Here is a 19042-nt window from a genome sequence, read left to right as displayed (position 1 = left end):
ATCCCAACATGGAGACATCGCAGAAATCAGTAGTTGTTGTTTTTTTGTAATCGAGTTAGGAATGATGGAAGTGTTAACGTCAAGCTCTATGTGGCAGGGTTGAGAAGAAAGAACGCAGGTCAATAGGGAAGATGGAGAAGAGAAAAAAAACCTTCCATTGAAAATTCCACAAAAATTTGAGTTCACAGTACTGAGTTACTAAACATATAATTGCAGAAAATATCTCCCAAAGTAAAGTTACATGAAAAGTACCTGCAAAACCTGACAAGTCAGCAGAAAGTGATGGACCACTTGGGCTTTCAGTAACTGCTTGATATTAAAGACCTGCTGGTGGTGATCTGCTCTGATGAGGACTTCTAGAGCCGCAAGCAGCGTTTCCCAAGCTCCTAGCTGAGAAAGCAAACACACACCAGTCAGCACATGGTTAATGAAAAACATGCTTTCTGCTTTTTAGAAGACATATATCAGTCTATCACTGTGTATATTCAGGGTCAAAGATTAAATTTATCTGAAAAAGAAAACCTTAAAATTTACTCCACACTATTGTTATTAGTATATATTTTTAAATCAATAGCTCATTTCTAAATACTTATGTTGAATGTAATATTGTATTAGGTGCTTCAGTACATTAATTTTTCTGTGACATTATCTAATAATATGGTATTTTCAAGAGATGAATTTTCATGAGGGATTTATTCGATACAGAGAAACATATTATCAATGTAATTGTTTATAAATAATTTATTTTCAAAGAGCATTACTAAAAATGCATAAACTTCTATAATTTGTGTATACAGCATTAAATAATTTTAGAACAAATTGCACTAAATTGAAAAAACTCAGACAATGTGAAAATTCTGCATTTTTTGACTGATTTACTTTTAAGTCCAAATAATAGAACTCTGTGCATGATTACTGTGTATTTTCAAACATCCTTTTAAGGTGACTTAAAAATGATTCTCACATGTAGAATCAATCTTAAATTGAAAGAGGAACCTTCTATAGATAACTAATATTGAAAGATAATCTCCATCTCATCTTATTGTCCCAAATAAGCTTTCAGCAAAGCAGTTAACAAAAGACAAAATAAACTGGTTTGGGCTGGAGGTCTTGCTACTTCTCTTGCCATTATTTGATGGTAACGAACAATGAAAAGACCAAGGAATTGAAAGACTTAAGACTACTGTTACAACCACGGCCTCTCTCTTCATAAGACAGGGGTCAAGATGCCCTAGAAGAACAAGGCATATGAGAACTGGAGCTCAAGGCAGCCCAAGTATGAAAACTTGATTGAAAAATAGTACCAAATAGAATAGTGGCAATGTAAACAACCAAAAACAAAAGACAATCTCAGTTAAAAACTATTCATTAAGAAAGAAAACCTTACTGCAAACTCACAGAAGTATTGGAGTATTACTATTGAATTTAGTAAAAAGATGTTTTGATTTGTAATAAACCACCCCAAATTAGCATCCTCTTTTGAAATATTAACTAAAACAACGGTCGGCCATTTGGTTAGGTTCAGTCTCCCGATCTACAACTAAGCTGTTTACTGTACACTTTATATTTATGCTGCCTTTGTGCGTTTACATGGGCTATCACCATGCAGTTGCTTTTTCCTCATGCAATCTCACACATATTTTTATGCATACACATATATGGTTATTTTTTATTCTAAAAGTGAGAATTTATTTGGGAGGAGAAAAGAAATCATGACAAATTACAAAGTTTTAAAAATTGCTAAGTATCATAAAGTCCAGAAAAAAGCAATAGTTCAGTTAGCTGCTTGTACTGCTAATACTTTCCCCCATGTGGGGCTGCATATTCTTTAATTGCTTTTTTTTTCTTTTTTTAAATTTCTTTTTTAATTGCTTTTTTCCTTTTTGCATATTTTTGCATATTTCTTTTTTCTTTAATTGCTTTTTCTTTCTTTTTTTTTCTTTTGAAAAATAATTTGTTTCAGGTACACAACTTAGTGATTCAATATTTATATATATTACAAAGTCATTATCACAAGAAATGCACTTACCATCCATCACTGTACTAAGTTGTTATCGTATTATTTCCTATGCTGTACCTTACATCCCCATGTCTTATTTATTTTATAACTGGAAGACTGTACTTTCTTATAATAATACTTTTGTAATATAATTTTCTATAGGAAGATTAAAAAAATAATTCTGTCTTTCTCTAGCATGACTGGTCAAAATTTATCTTTATTAATAATAGATTATAAAGGTTTCTTCCAGATTCCCAACCCATTATTGATAATGAGTAAATATGGGGGGAGCATTGATAAATTTAGGAATAACTGATAATCTAAAAAATTCTAAAGCTATATACTTTAGTCTTTAATTAGGTTGGATGGTAATGTTGTTATCTTTAAATAGCTATAGACAATCTATAGTCTACCCTAGAACCAAGGAGCTTATAAGAACCTATACCATGTTTTGAACTAGGGCATCGGGTGCCTGGGTGACTCAGTTGCTTGAGTGTCTAGCTCTTGATGTTGGGCCAGGTGTTAATCTCAGGGCTGTGAGATCGAGCCTTATACTGGGCTCCACACTAGGCATGGAGACTACTTCAAAAACAAATAAACAAAAAAGGCCCCCCTCAAAAAAAAACCCCTAAAAAATCTAGGGTAGAAAGTAAATATCCCTGTGTTCGTTCCCTGGCTGGGTCCTTGTGAAGAAGACCAGTGCATCCATCCAGTTGTTGAGGTGCTGTGCCTAGACCTAAGATCAACCATGTTCCTCAACTTATACCTGTAATGAAGCCAAGACTTCATAGCCTTGCCCTAAACACCCTGAATCAACTCTGTGACTCCTGGGCAACTTGGCTGCCCTGCTCAGCAGTGTGTACATTTCTCTCTCTTTGACTCGACTCTCCAGATTCTTCTTAGCAGGATCCCCTCTGAATGTTGATGGTAAATGCAAGTCCCCAGCCCATTTGAATGAGCTCCATGTTCTCCAGCCTGAGTACTGCTCTAGCCATTTCTAGTTAGGCCAAGTTCTGATCCTAACCCCCCAGCACAGCATTACCCATGGCTGCTCGAAAACTTGCACAGAAAATAATCTCCACATTTCTATTTATAATCAACATTACATTGAAGGAATAAGTTTGCTCTGTTCTTCAGAAGAATGATTAGATCAATATCTAAAAGTACATATCTCTTTGTGTGGCAAAGGAAACAATCAACCTATGGAGTAGCTGAACCTATAGAATGGGAGAAAGTATCTGCAAACACGTGTCAGGAGAGGGATTAATATCTAGAACACACACAGAACTCCTACAACTACATAACAACAACAACAAAAATCAAATAATCCATTTTAAAAATGGGTAGAGAACTTGAACAGGCATTTCTCCAAAGCAAACACACAAATGCCCAACAAGTATATGAAAAGATACTCATCATCACTAAATATCAGGGAAATGCCAATCAAAACCACAATAAAATATCATCTCATACCCAATAAGATGGCCACTACCAAAAACCCGAATATAATTGTTGGCAAGGATGTGAAGAAATTAGAACCCTTGAACCTTGGTTGTGGGACTGTAACATGGTACAGTTCTTATGGAAAATACTGTACAGGTCCCTTGCAAAATAAAAAATAGAATTACTATATGATTCAGCAATCCCACTTCTGGTTATATAGCCAAAAGAACTGAAAAGAGGATCTCAAAGAAACATTCACACACCTATGTGCATTACAGTGTTATTCACATAATCCAATATATGGAAGCAATCCAAATGGGATAAAGCAATCTAAAAGGGATAAAGAAAATGTAGTATATACTTACAATGGGTATTGTTCAGTGTTACAAAAGAAAGAAATCTTGTCGTATACTATAATGCAAGTGAATATTTGGGACATACACTAAGTGAAATAAACCAATCACAGAAAGACAAATACTGAATGATTACACTTCCATGACATACCTAAAGTAATCAAACTCATAGAAACAGAAAATAGTATGGTGGTTGCCAGGGACTGGGGTTGGGGGCAGGAGAAATAGGGGTAGTTGTTCAATGGGGATAGTTTCAGTAAAGCAAGATGAAAATATTCTAGATATCCGCTGTACAAGAGTGTAGATAGTTAATACTGTCCTGCACACTTAGAAATTGCTAAGAGGGTGATTTATGTCAGATGTTTTTACCACTAAAAATAAAAGCACATGGGGGTGCCTGAGTGGCTCAACTGGTTAAGCATCTGACTCTTCATTTTGGCTCAGGTCATGATCTCATGGTCATGAGAGTGAGCCCCGCACCACATGCAGCTTTGCACTCAGCAGGAAGTGTACTTGAGATTCTCTCTAACTCCCTCTCCCTCTACCCTTCCTCCCACTCACATGTGCATGCACATGAGCACTCTCTCTCGAATAAATAAATAAATAAATCTTAAAAATAAATAAATAAATAAATAAAAACACATGCCTTCGCTTTGTTCCATATCTTCCAGTCAAGCAATAGCTCCTCTAGCAGTTTAACATCTTGGATTATAGCATTAGACTCCACATCCAACTTAAACTCCCCATTCTCATTGACATGAATAATATCTTCACCACAGCAGCCTTCAAGAAGGGTCTATGGAAAATTAGCATTAATACAAGATGCATTAATTGCTGATTAATCCAAAAATTCAACAGAAACATTAAGCTTTCAATCTTAGCAGTCATAACATTAAATTCAAAGGAAAACTAGTGAATAATTCAGTATTACAGAGAGTATCTTTAATTTGTTTTGCAAAACAATTCAAATTAGAAAAATATAAACTTTCAAATATTTGTAAATGATAATTCAGTTTCAAACATAGGTAAAATTAACCCTCTATTTTTATTTTTTATTTTTATTTGTTTTCTTATTTTTTAAATTCAATGAAACTGTTAGGCTTCAAAAACTTTTACAAAAAGTACTAAGGATTCATGCCATGAATGTATGGATCTTGATATTTTAAGGAGTGGGGGTTGAGGGCATAGGTGGAGATAGAGTCTTGTCTTACTACTAGAACCCTCAGAGAGAAACAATTTCACTATGTTTACCAAATGCTTTTATATAGAAAGGTATTTAAATATATGTTGATAGCTAGATCAAAATAAAAATTAATACAGCTTTAGAAAACTAACTCTCTAGAAGCATTGCCTACTGGAAGTGGATTAATACTAGGTGTCCAGAGAACTATGTTCTCTTCCGTAACTGGGAGCTGAGGCAAACGTCTCCGTGGATCTTAATTCCTCAATCTACAGAATGAGGGGCCCTAAGAGACAGCTCCAGTCCATCCAGATCAAAAATTCTGAGTTAATTTTTTTCTCACTCTTCTAAAATGCTTTAAACAAGACAAAAATGTAATCATGTACATGATGAAGAAAACCAGAAGAGTATCTTAGCTTGATTAAATATACACTGTTGAGTTTCCTTCATTTTCTTCAGGAATAACTGAAACACAAAATTCTATTGTTGGAAGACTAATGAAGAGAGAAGTATCATTGCATATGAATAAGAATGAATTTTATGAGGACATACCTTCAAAACATGAAAGCCAACAATGCATTTTTGTTTAATCAACACCTGATGAATCATGGAAAGTCCATTACAATTTTCTAATTCATGTATCCTCTGTTGGTTATATTTAGTTAATGAAAGTATAACTCTCAGTGCTAATGCTTGAGTTTCTTCACAGCTGCTGAGTTCCACAACCTAAAAAATATACATATTTTAATTTACTGAGAGAAAATTTTAACATGTATGATTACTATTACAGAACATCAATCTATCAGTTTTATTTGAAAGCTATTTTTTTGCTCACACTTTCCTTATGATTTAAGCACTATAATAAACAAAAATGAAAGACATAAATCCATGATCTTTAGTTTCTTAAATATACTAGAAAAATGAACTAAAATAACATTCACAACTGTTTTAAGTCAGTACCATTTTATTAGTGATCTGAAATGTCAGCAAAATCCATCAGGTTTTTGATTAGTCCATCAACAAACAGACTCTGCATTACATGGTGTGGGAGGCAACAAAGAAGTAAAAGGCATGATATTTATCCCCAGTGGGGCCTACTATCTAGTCAAAAGATAAGATATATATAAACCACAGATTTACCTTATACTTCAATTAAACCAATGCTTTCTGGCAACTACTTTATATGAAACACACACCTTATTATCATGACTAAAGGCAAAGAAGAGGGTGCCTGGGTGGCTCAGTTGGTTAAGCAACTGCTTTTGGCTCAGGTTATGATCCTGGAGTCCCAGGATCGAGTGCCGCATCAGGCTCCCTGCAGAGCAGGAAGTCTGCTTCTCCCTTTGACCCTCCCTCTTCATGATCTCTCTCTCTCTCTCAAATAAATAATAAAAATAGAATCTCTCAAAAAAAAAAAAAGCAAAGAAAAATGAGATACGAGTGTTACAAGGGCACAGAAACTATTTTTTACTCTACTTTGCTTGGGTTAGCGAAGCATAAATAGAGAGAAGATGACTTGGAAAGATGACAGAATCCTGGAAAGAAGGAACAGCGGGTGGCTGGGAGTGAGAGACAGGAGAGGGGTAAAGGTCTAAAGCCAGAAGCTCCTGGTACAGCGAGGAGGCTGCAAGTTGCCCATTTGGCTGGATGGCAGACATCCAGTTTAAAAGGCAGCCTATGCATGCAAGGTTTTTAAGGAGATTAAATTTTATTTTTGTAGGAGAGGAGGAAAAATAGTGAAAAAAGATCCCAAGTTTTGAGTGTGACAACATACTTTAGGATTCTTATTGACAAGATCCTAAATTGGTACAAAAAGATTAACCATTTTCTCTAGGATCTAGTCACTGTGTAACAGTAATTATAACAAAATTACGTTTAGTATCTTGATGAAAGAAGGAAAGCCAAGGATATACATTTTAAAATTATACAAAGCTATAAAAGTTAGTCATGAAATGCTGATGAGGAATTAAAAAGCTTTTAATTTTGGAGCACAGGGTGTGGTACATAAACAATGAATCTTAGGACACTGAAAAATAAAATTAAAAAAAAATCTTAAATACTATAGGAAAATCTACTAGATATTGGATGCAAAAAATTTTTGAAAAAGAAGAAAAAAACAGTTTAGAGTATGGTGAGTCAATGCTGACAAAATATTTATAAGAACAGTAATGATATGAAATTAAGACAAACTGAGGGTTGCCAGGGGGAGGGTGCTTGGGTTAGGGACATTGGGGAGGTTACTTTTGGTTACTATAGCATGTATTTGTTTTCTCATTGACAATTTTAATCTTATACATTTATTTACTTATTTAAATGTAATCTCTACACCCAATGTGGGGCTTGAACTCATTACCCTGATATTAAGAATCGGACACTGTACCCACTGAGTCAGCCATGCATCCCATTAAATCTTGTACATTCAATATTTAATTGTTCTAATTACATTTCTAGATAACAGAAAACTTCTAAAATCTCTACAATTAACAGAAACTTTGACCATGTGTGGCAGAAAGCTTGATGACATCCTAAACAATATGTAATTTTATCTTAAAAGTTTAATGTAGTTGACTTATAAACTTTTTGTAATTTAAAAAAAAACCCACTGGAATTTATTAGTATTAAAGAAAAAGTTTCTCTTCAGACAAAACTCTAATCAGTGATTCTTACCCTAGCAAAGAGAAAAACAAATATACCAGTTCCACCAATCTCGTGTAGAACTCCTTGAACAGTTTTACATTCAGTAGGCCGGAGATTCTTTAGATGATGAGGTTCTAACAAAATGCTCTGCACTTCTTTTGAGCTGAAGGGTCTTTGAGAGAGTTGGGTTTTCATCTGACCTTTAAGTCTAATAACTGGCTCATAGATGGTATACTGAGCAGGACAGTTAGTGGTATAAACAACTGAAAGACTTTCCTGAAACACAAATATTTTCCTTTAGTAACTAAACAAAATTTAAAAAGTAAGGTATCAACCAACAAATAAATATTTCGAAGTGAAAAGGTGCCCAACAAATTGTTTTCTTTGACAGACATCACACTAAATAAAGGTAAACATGAGGAGCAAGGTGGCTCCCAGACAGGAAAAGATCAGTTTCAATTAGCAGTGACCAATAATAGAAACCTTGTCAAGGCTGAGAAAGATTCCAGCTTTAACCATTGTAGAATAAACATGAAGTTATACTTCCTATTGCTACTAAGAACAGCTGAGTCTTATACCACATTCATTTCATACCAGGCACTGTTGTTTGCACTTATAAATATTAACTAATCATTACAACCCCAAGAGATGGGGACTCTGGGTCAATGAATTCAAAATTTTTGCCTTGAATGTGTTCACAGGCTGGCTACTCGTTTAACAGTGACTGTAAGCCAGATCTTTCTACTAGAATAAAATTCCAGACTATCATCATTCCTAACGAAAACTGAAAAGAATTTACAAAATTTCTCCCCCCAGAGGGTCATTTCCATCAGGTTCTGACTTCAGGTAGGGAGCTCAGGCTCAGGGAAATCATGTGCTGAGATCCGTGTCTTTGCACAGAGGCTGTGGGGGCCTTGGGCTTTGATCGCTTTCAACCACGGCGGTTTAAATAGTTTCATCCAGACATCATCTGGCACATCTGCATACCAACTAACACGACTCCACAGTCTACAGTACATGATTATGCCGGGCAAAACAGACCCTTCAACCTGCAAGAGTTTTCATCAGGAGGCTGACAAAATGTTCACCTGCCTGAGACGAGCGCCACCTGGCACCAGCACCTTGATGGACCTTCCGCTCATGACATCAGAATCCCCCAGTTACTAAACCATGCTAAAACGGTTTCTAAAAAGAGTTTTCATGTTAAACACTTTGAATTTTCATTTGTGATAATTTATGTTAAATTTTATGACTAATATAATTCTTTTCAAGCAAAATAAAAGGATTAAGGTAATTTTGTGTGTGAAAACAAATGGAGTACCCCGAAACCAGAGCAGTTAGATTATTATTTGAACAAACGCCAGCTGTGTGAACTCCTTGGTCTCCCTAACAAGGATCCCGTGCTGATCCCGAACCAGCTGCATCAGCATCATCTGGGATTTGTTACAAACTCAAGTTCCTAGGCCACACTTCAGACCTTACTGAATCTGAGACTCTGGCCCAGCAATCTGTTTTAACAAGTCCTCTGAGTGACTCTGATGCATGCTCAGGTTTGAGGAACAATTCCCTTGAGCATGTTTTCTCAATGGTGAGGCATTGGGATAATTCTTCACGGCATAATACTGCCCTTGCGAGGTGGGACATCTAGCATCTCTGACCACTGCTCAATCAGAGTGGACTGCCACAGTGCCCCCAGCCCCCATTCTTAAACACTCCCCAGGGAGAAAAAGACCATATGCACAATATCAGATCATTAGCTAAATTCCAAAGGCATCTACCCTCTGGATACTTGACCACAGACACATATTTAACACCACTTAAGACCTACCTGTGTTTTACAATGTATCTACTCTAGAATTTCTCTTTTCCTTTAGTCAAATGTTACAGCTTTAAAATAGGATTTATTCTGATTATGAGATATATATCTCATTAACAACAAAATACATTCCAAACTAGTAGTCTTCTTCAAATAAAAATGACTTCTGACCCCTAACTGTACCTCTTACAAGAAGCAAGAGAAGGCCAGTTCACAGCTAGATCTACCAATTTTTCATAGATCTTCTAAGACAAAGGCTCAGCTTTCTAGTTGCTATAATGAAAAATATCCCCCCAGGTTCCTAAAATGTATAACTAGAACCAAATATTATAATAATGCATAAAAAACAATCCGAGAACCTCATATAAGCAGAGTTAGCAATATTTTGAAAGCCAAATTCCTGCATGTTACTGATATTAAAGAATATCCTAAAATCTGAATATATATAATTAAAACTAATATTATAAAATAAAAATCAGTATTCATTTATAAATATGGAAATGAAATGTAATGAACATTATTTTTTAGGCTAACATGTATTTTCACTATATCATAAATATTTTTCTTAAATACACTCAGAGGTGTAAACTAAACTCATACTTAGCATAGAAATATAGTTCTAAGGGAAAGGGAATAAAAATTTGAAACCTGAAAACAAATTCTGGGTATATCAATTTTTTTTAAGAAAAAGCCATGTTCTTAGGGAGCAAAAATAGTGAGAAAGAAAGAAGAGACACTTTAGAAATTTAATTCATTGCTAATTACACATTTAATAAACATATATTATCAGTTACTATAAAGTTAAAACTTATAAAATGAAAACTTACAATTAAGAGACCAATGTCCACTTCTTTCTTGGTCATAAAAAGTTCTCTGACTTGCTCACATTGCAAAATTTCTTTATTAATATATTTGGAGTAGTCATTCACAGGCTTGCCATATTTGCATGGCATTATAGATGTATGGTTGGGTCCACAAGCATATAGATAAAAGGCCTCTTGTGAATCAATCTTAGCTCCTGAACAGAAAAAAAAAAAGTTACTTATTTCTATCGCTCCATTGAGAATTATTTTAAACATTTATTTTTATTTATTTGAGAAAAAGGATGTGCAAGGGGAGGGGAAGAGGGGGAAATAGATTCCTTGCTGAGCAGAGAGCCAGAGTGAGGCTTGATCCCAGGACCCTGATCATGACCTGAACTAAAGGCAGATGCTTAACCAACTGAGTCACCCAGGCACCCCTGACTAGAATTTTTCATAAGCAGCAAGAAATCACGAATTAATTTTTTCTGCCAAATTCTTTCATCTCTATAAAATTGATAAAGTCTCAAGCTCCAAATTGGAGCCATGAGTAGGAACCTACACCAGCTACGGATGGAAAGTGAGTAAACAGATATAAGGTTAACTGTGAAGCTTGTGATAAAATAAAATCATAAAATTCTATTTGTTCCTTAGAGAACAGTTATTTTGGTTTTGTTCTGCCTTTTTTTTTAAGTAAATGGAAACTATACTTCAGTAAATTCTTTTTTAAAATAAATGTGGATTAATGTCTCTACACTTCAGTAAATCCTCTTCTAAAATAAATGTGGACTGACGTCTCTATTCCTTCTACCCGTCTGTTCAATAAACACTGCCTGACTGCTATTACGTGCCAGGCTTAGTGATATAGCTATAAATTTTAGAACATGTATTTCTTTTTTTCCTAAAATTTGATATTTTTGTAGAATATTCTAAAATTACAAGAAAGAGAATCATTCTAAGTTTACTTGTCATAATATTGCATTTTCTAGGATTATAAAACAAAGTTAATTTAACATAAGCTTTCTTTTTTGGGGGGATAGGGGTTGGGGTATGATGTATCCCCTACATGAAATGTATATATCAGTTGTAAGCCACATCTCAATTACAAAACAAACAAACAAACAACAACAACAAAAAGAAGCATCTCAATATAAAAATGTTAAAATATTTTTAAAAGTGCATCTTGGTATCTAGATAATATAGTACTTATTAAGTATCAAAGAAGGAACAGGAATTACTATCTTATCCAGTATAATTTACTAGTTTAATACTTGTTAATTGAAAAAAAAAGTTAGAAATCCTTTGAAGGAGAAAAATATACCATTGAAGAGGAGTAAATTTCCCAGGTCCCATTTTCCAGCCAATTGCAAAAACTCTTCTTGGGATGATAAACAATGGCCAATCATGCAAAATGTCTTATTGCTGTCAGATGACAGACTTGTTCTTCTTGGAAGCACAAAATCCAAAGTAACATCAGGTTTCCTACATTAAAAACAAAGTTAAGTCAATTATTTCAGTGATCTAAGTATTTTGCAAGCATGAATGTATAATAATGGGAAATTCTTTAAGAGTTTTCTTGGTTCAGCAGCATAGTGCCAGTGATAGGAAGAAAGAGAACGGATTTTGCTGTCTCCTGATCCACGGTGCTAGCAATACCCAAACTCCAGTGAGGGGAGCGGAACAGCGAGGCCTGCTAGTCCTGCAGCAGCCATGGGAAGTGGGAACGGACATGTAATGCAAGTTTTCTTTGTCTGCGCCTTTCTGATTTACAGATACAAACCGACCACCTCCCCCTAATTTTTCCAAGAAGTCCTCCACCATGGTAAGCCATTCCTAAAATTTCTTCTTTGAAGCCTTGAAAGACCACTCAGAAAAAGATGATTACCTCTTCAGGTTTGGTTCTCCCTAGCCACTGACGAGCCGGTGCTTTCTGCATTTTCTATTCTTTCCACGCTTAGTCACAGAGCTTTTGATTAGTCTCTTGTATTTACAGAAATCCGTATAAAAGAGTAGGAAAAGGAAAACTAATGCTTTCTCAAAGAGATACACACATGAGGAGAAGATGTCATCATCTGGTTGGAGGTGCAGAGTACCAAGCTCTGCCCATATTCAGAGAATGTTTTAGGTTCCATAATAAGATAATGATGGTAACTTACGAAGGGGGAGTTCATAAACAAGATGGCGTGCTTAGCTGTCAACGAGAAATTTCACATTGGTGTATCTATTTATTTAAACACTCTTCCCTAAGGCTTTCTGTTTCATAGTTAACATGTAAATATAACGATTTTGATAGAAACATTTTCTGATAAAGATGTATGATAACTTTTATTTTTTTTAAATTGAGGTGTAACGGACAAACACCATTATAGTGAGGTATTTTCTATTGCCTGCATCTTTCTTGAACCAAATACGTGGCTGTGACTGAAACACTACTGCCACCTATTGGCAGCATGACTTCATACAGTTTTTTTTTTTAATTTTTAATTTTTTATAAACATATAATATATTTTTATCCCCAGGCGTACAGGTCTGTGAATCGCCAGGTTTACACACTTCACAGCACTCACCATAGCACATACCCTCCCCAATGTCCTTAACCCCAGCCCCCTTCTCCCAACCCCCATCCCTCCAGCAACCCTCAGTTTGTTTTGTGAGATTAAAAGTCACTTATGTTTTCATCAAAATCAAAAGCTTCTGCACAGCAAAGGAAACAGTCAAAAAAACAAAGAGGCAACCCACGGAATGGGAGAAGATATTTGCAAATGACAGTACAGACAAAAGGTTGATATCCAGGATCTATAATGAACTCCTCAAACTCAACCCACACGAAACAGACAAACACATCAAAAAATGGGCAGAAGATATGAACAGACACTTCTCCAATCAAGACATACAAATGGCTATCAGACACATGAAAAAATGCTCATCATCATTAGCCCTCAGGGAGATTCAAATTAAAACCACATTGAGATATCACCTTACACCAGTTAGAATGGCCAAAATTAACAAAACAGGAAACAACATGTGTTGGAGAGGATGTGGAGAAAGGGGAACCCTCTTACACTGTTGGTGGGAATGCAAGTTGGTGCAGCCTCTTTGGAGAACAGTGTGGAGATTCCTCAAGAAATTAAAAATAGAGCTTCCCTACGACCCTGCAATTGCACTCCTGGGTATTTACCCCAAAGATACAGATGTCGTGAAAAGAAGGGCCATCTGTACCCCAATGTTTATAGCAGCAATGGCCACAGTCGCCAAACTATGGAAAGAACCAAGATGCCCTTCAACAGATGAATGGATAAGGAAGATGTGGTCCATATACACTATGGAGTATTATGCCTCCATCAGAAAGGACGAATATCCAACTTTTGTAGCAACATGGACGGGATTGGAAGAGATTATGCTGAGTGAAATCAGTCAAGCAGAGAGAGTCAATTATCATATGGTTTCACTCATTTGTGGAGCATAACCAATAGCATGGAGGACAAGGGGCGTTAGAGAGTAGTAGGGAATTTGGGTAAATTGGAAGGGGAGGTGAACCATGAGAGACTATGGACTCTGAAAAACAGTCTGAGGGGTTTGAAGTGGCGGGGGGGTGGGAGGTTGGGGTACCAGGTGGTGGGTATTATAGAGGGCACAGCTTGCATGGAGCACTGGGTGTGGTGAAAAAATAATGAATACTGTTTTTCTGAAAATAAATAAATTGGGGGGAAAAAAAAAAGTCACTTATGGGCGCCTGGGTGGCTCAGTGGGTTGAGCCGCTGCTTTCGGCTCAGGTCATGATCTCGGGGTCCTGGGATCGAGTCCCGCATCGGGCTCTCTGCTCAGCAGGGAGCCTGCTTCCCCCTTCTCTCTCTCTGCCTGCCTCTCTGCCTGTTTGTGATTTCTCACTCTGTCTAATAAATAAATAAAATCTTTAAAAAAAAAAGTCACTTATGGTTTGTCTCCAGTTTTTAAGGGTAAAGAAAGCTGCTTTACAAGATGAAATTGACAAATATTAAGTATCCACCATGTGCCATATATTCCTACCACATTTGTGGGCTCATCATTAAATCACAACATAAACTACTAATAACTTGTTTTTCAGTGTTATCATGTATTAAACATTTTCTCTTGAAATATATTATTCACAGAAATTATTCTATTAGTTCAGAAAATATTAAAGATAGTACCAAATTTAAATCAAGGGAATAATATAATTGTCCTGGTCACTTGCTTTTCAGTCTACTAACAGATGAAATCATTACTTACTTTGTACCAAATGGCAAAAAATTCCTTTAAAGTAATGTAGGAATATGTGAACGAAGAGACTATGCTCACTAACTCTCTACAGTGAACATCTAAATTCTCCTATACCTGTTACATGGTCTGATTGGGAAGAAGGCTGTGGGGGTGGGAAAACTTCAGGTTCTAAAGCATGGGCTGTATCTAAGTTCAAGGTTCAGCTGTATTCTTCTGGCATGACTTTACTCCACTCTGGGTCTCAACTGTCTCATATGTAAAATAGAGGAAACAATATACCTACTTCCTGGTGTTGTCAGGAGACCAAACGGTAATCTGTGTAAAGTGCTGACTACAGCACATGTTGAAAGCTCAAGAAATCAGGCGAGGGTCCAGGAGAAAGAGGTTCACTATTCATAGCCCTTATCCCCAACTCCAACCTATCTAACTCTAGGTTCTGAAAAAAAAATGTTGACTTGCTGAAGACTGAGAATTTCTCAGAAAATATTTTATTTGGAATATGGAAACTTCAGTGACATATTTCCATGGATTTTTAAAATGAACACACAAAAACTGAATAAAACTGATTTTATTTCCAAAGACTGTTCTTTCCTGTAGCGGACCGTGGGGACTGACTACCCTAGGCCACTCACAGGCCCCCTCTCCCCTGCCCTCCTCTAGCACTGAGGCTGGACAGCTGTAAGCCATCAACTTGATAGCCTCCCTGGCTTTCCCATGGGCCCTTTCCTCTGCCTGAAATGTCCTTCCCCCTCCACTGCTTACAACATGCTCCATCTCCCCTTGAGTTCTTAGCTTAAATAATCAATCTTTTCCCAAAGAGGCCTTTCCTGATCCACCTGATCCATCTCTCTGGGGATCTGTTTTAACTCCATAAAATGTGTCATAATTTGTATATATGCATATAATTGTGTTTGCTTGTTGTCTGCTTCCCCCTTAGATTGTGAGTTCCAAGAACGCACGGAACTTGAGTCTTGAGCCTTGTTTACCATTTCCCTCAGCCTACTGCAGCACATTCTGGGCACACAGTCGTTCCTCTGTGTGTCTAATCTACTTTGAGGGATATTTGAGAGAATTGGGAGACAGTGTTTAGAACACACCTAGTAAAAAGTCTGCAACACAACAGGTATATAATATTTTACAGTCTGTTCAATTACACTTAGATACCTCATCTTGAAATTCAAAACCTGCCTGTCAAGTAGCTTTGCCATACGCATTCATTTCTCTTTCTCATTATTCAACTTAGAATCTTCCTTCCAGCCAGCCTGACCCCATCTCATGCTATACCAGTTTCCAATTCTGTATCTCCTTTTATGTTCTTTCATTCATAAAATATTTCCCAACTCTTATAAATCTAAGATATATTACAGCTTTCTCGGGGTTAAATTTTACATTAATTTATTCCAGAAAATATTTTTTATTAACTTGACCCACAAGTTCTCCTGGTCAGTAAACATCACATAGTATTATACCTGAATCTATCACCTGGTATGTTTCAAGGACCCTATCTTAATCTATCACCTGACACACTGGCTTATATTTTTCCCTAGTCATTCTAATTTCTTTTGAAACCCTGAGTTAATTTAGGTATTAGCCTTTAAAAAAAATTTAGGTTTTAGTCTGATTAGCCACTTAATTGAAATAATTTCTTGTGGATTCATTTTATAAATGTATATAGGCTTAAGGGCCCAATTGTAGGTTCTGTTCTTAGATCTAACATATACTCTGCATAATGTCTCAATGTCCAGATTTGTGCATGTTCCCCCAAACTCAAATATTAATTTTCACCAGTGCCCAGTATGGGAAATTAATTTTGTATTAGAGTGATAAGTAGGGAAAAAAACATCCAACTGTGACACAGATTCCTGCATTAACATATAGCACATTTTATCTATAGTTTCCTATAATACGTTTCAGAAGCTATGACAAACTAACTTAAAATAGTAAAAGAAGTTAGCGTTTATTTAAAATGTTTCAAACCTCTGCCCAGAGATCCATATGGAGATTTTCCCATGGTTATTCTTTTTCCCTTGGGGCTGCTGCAAGTAGGTGAGAACTAAATGCTGCCATTTGCTTGGGATGAAAATATTCTCCTGTGATTCAACCTGTGCCAGTAAAACAGCTTTTGTATCATCATTTGAATCCATGCACATTCTACAAAAAAAGAGACAAAGTACAGGTTGGAAACATGGAATTTCTGATCTCAGCATTTAATAAATATATAACAACTAAAATTCCAGATATTTAAATGAGATTAAAAAGCAGTTGTTTTTAAACTAACTAGAAAAGTCAGTAGGTCTTTGTTTTGCACCATAAAATCTGCTTATTTTCTTATATTGTTGTCTCAATTCATGAGCAAAAATAGATGATGCTCATTTGCTGGTGTTAATAATTTAGGCATTAATTTTCAAAATTCATTTTCAAAAAAACTTTATTGTTACTATTTCTACAGGTATTGTCCTTTCAGAAATTACAATATAATATTTTATTCATACAAAAATTAATACATGTTGTACATAAATATCTAAATGTCAGGATGTACTGGAGGTCTATCCTACTTGGAGGAACTACTGAGAGAATTAGGATACAATATCTATAAAGTATTAAGTATGATTTATAACAAAAAGCATATATCCCCTAAATAACATATTTTTATTTAGTTTTAAGTTTATAAAGATAGTGTCACACTATTCATACTCACTCAATACAAGTAAAATATTTGTATCTATACTAGTTAACAAGGGAGGTAGAAGAAAAGACCAGGTCTCAAGAATAACTAAAGTTTATAAGATAATGTCTATTAAATATGTAATCTGCAGGGAAAACAGTTGTCTGATAATAACATTTTAGGGTGACTACAATCTGATAGAATACTACCATGGATAAGACTTCAGCAAGCATTTGGTCTAAAATCTAATTGAGGGGCACCTGGGTGGCTCAGTGGGTTAAAGCCTCTGCCTTCAGCTCAGGTCATGGTCCCAGGGTCCTGGGATTGAGCCCCACATCAGGCTTTCTGCTCAGCAGGGAGCCTGCTTCCTTCCCCTCTCTCTGCCTGCCTCTCTGCCTACTTGTGATCTCTGTCTGTCAAATAAATAAATAAAATCTTTAAAAAAAAATAAAAAATAAATAAAAATAAAAAATAAAATCTAATTGAGAATGAGCACAATCTACTTTAGAGTTTAATTAGAGATTTTTTGATAGAATAATACATTGTTACAGAGGTGGTATTAGTGACTATTAGAATGTATCTTCTATTTAAATAATCTTTTTCTGATTTGCTATAATGATCTTTATTAGCATATAAATTATTTAAATACATGATCTATTCATGGCGAGGTTAAGGATAATCAATACCGAAAGATAAAAGTGCCACTGTGGGGATCAGCCCACACTTGGATCATAAGAGCTTTGGATCCCAATGAAATCATATGGATACATCCTTCTTCTATGAGCCTTTCACCAAGATTTATGTACTCTGCACCCTCCGGTCTGTTGTTCTCTATGGAAAAAAGATGTTAGAATAATCAGTAAAGCGGTTGATAAAAAGCTGAGTGGAAAAGTGCATTTGAAGGAACACAATGTGGTTGTCCATTTGTAGCAAATTATTTACCGGGATGTCTAAATCTGACCTGTTCCAAACAACATTCCCGAAGTTGAGACATTAACTCCAAAAAAGCACGAGGACCGAAAACAGTAACTGAGTGAGATACACATTTCAAAATCGATGATAACTGGCAGCTAACTGTGGGAATGAACAAACCACCGACGGCACTACCAAAATCATCCTATAATTATTACAATAGCATGATTTTAGAAAATTGATTTTAGAAAAATTGTGTTTAAATATATTCTGGTGTAGACTCCCTGATGAGTCATCTTTGAATATAATTGCTAAGTGATTCTGAAATTCTAAAATGTTCTCTAAGGCAAGCTAATGTAATGCCTTATGCTTTGGACTATTGGGTTATTAGTCCTGACTTTAAGTGGTTTCTTACCATGCTAATTCTGGCGCCAACAAGTATGTATAATGACCTGAATCCTTGAGCCATCCACGCTGTTACTATGCTGTGTGACTTTATGTGAAGCTATATTAATAAAGACGTACCAAAATACAAAATGCACGTTTAAGGGTTCAGACTTTCAGAGAGGATGAACACCACCAGTTATGAGACTGTATATATATATATATTTGTTGCCATTTTTCAACAGGTATAAATACTACCAATTTTTCAGAATACTGCCCCTAAACGACAGTAGTCTTTAAAAGGAAGAGTTAAATTCATTGATTATTTTGAGGACCACTGCCCAAGATATGAGATGTATATAGAATTCATGGCTGATACAATACTAGTGTTTCCATATAAAATCTGACTTTGCACAAATAAAAGACTAGAACAAAAACCAGTGTGTACGCAGGTACCGTAAAGTAGGAATATGACAAATGTTTCTTAATTTAATGCTCACAACCTGATGAGGTAAATTTCATTGTCCCCCTTTAGAGGGTGAGAGAACCGAGGTGCTGTGGGGTTCAATAACTTGCTCAATGTCACAAAGCTGGTTTAGTGGCAAAGGAAGTGT

General features: G+C 35.8%; 1 protein-coding gene across 3 annotated transcripts in view; it reads right to left on the bottom strand.

The window, feature by feature from the left end:
• Positions 1-19042, bottom strand: part of LYST (lysosomal trafficking regulator) — a 188442-nt gene that overhangs the window by 91974 nt on the left and 77426 nt on the right. For all 3 annotated transcript variants that reach the window (XM_044239321.1, XM_044239320.1, XM_044239322.1), the window contains exons 13-20: positions 17819-17963; positions 16445-16618; positions 11550-11710; positions 10256-10446; positions 7643-7888; positions 5528-5701; positions 4442-4591; positions 253-390 (exon numbers count right to left, since the gene is read on the bottom strand). In XM_044239321.1, coding sequence (XP_044095256.1) covers positions 253-390; positions 4442-4591; positions 5528-5701; positions 7643-7888; positions 10256-10446; positions 11550-11710; positions 16445-16618; positions 17819-17963 — 1379 coding nt within the window. The remainder of the gene's footprint in view (positions 1-252; positions 391-4441; positions 4592-5527; positions 5702-7642; positions 7889-10255; positions 10447-11549; positions 11711-16444; positions 16619-17818; positions 17964-19042) is intronic.

This window comes from Neovison vison, chromosome 2 (assembly GCF_020171115.1).
Source record: "Neovison vison isolate M4711 chromosome 2, ASM_NN_V1, whole genome shotgun sequence".
Taxonomy (NCBI): Eukaryota; Metazoa; Chordata; class Mammalia; order Carnivora; family Mustelidae; genus Neogale; species Neogale vison.
Note: the sequence above shows the minus strand (reverse complement) of the source record. Positions and strands in the feature narration are given on the sequence as shown.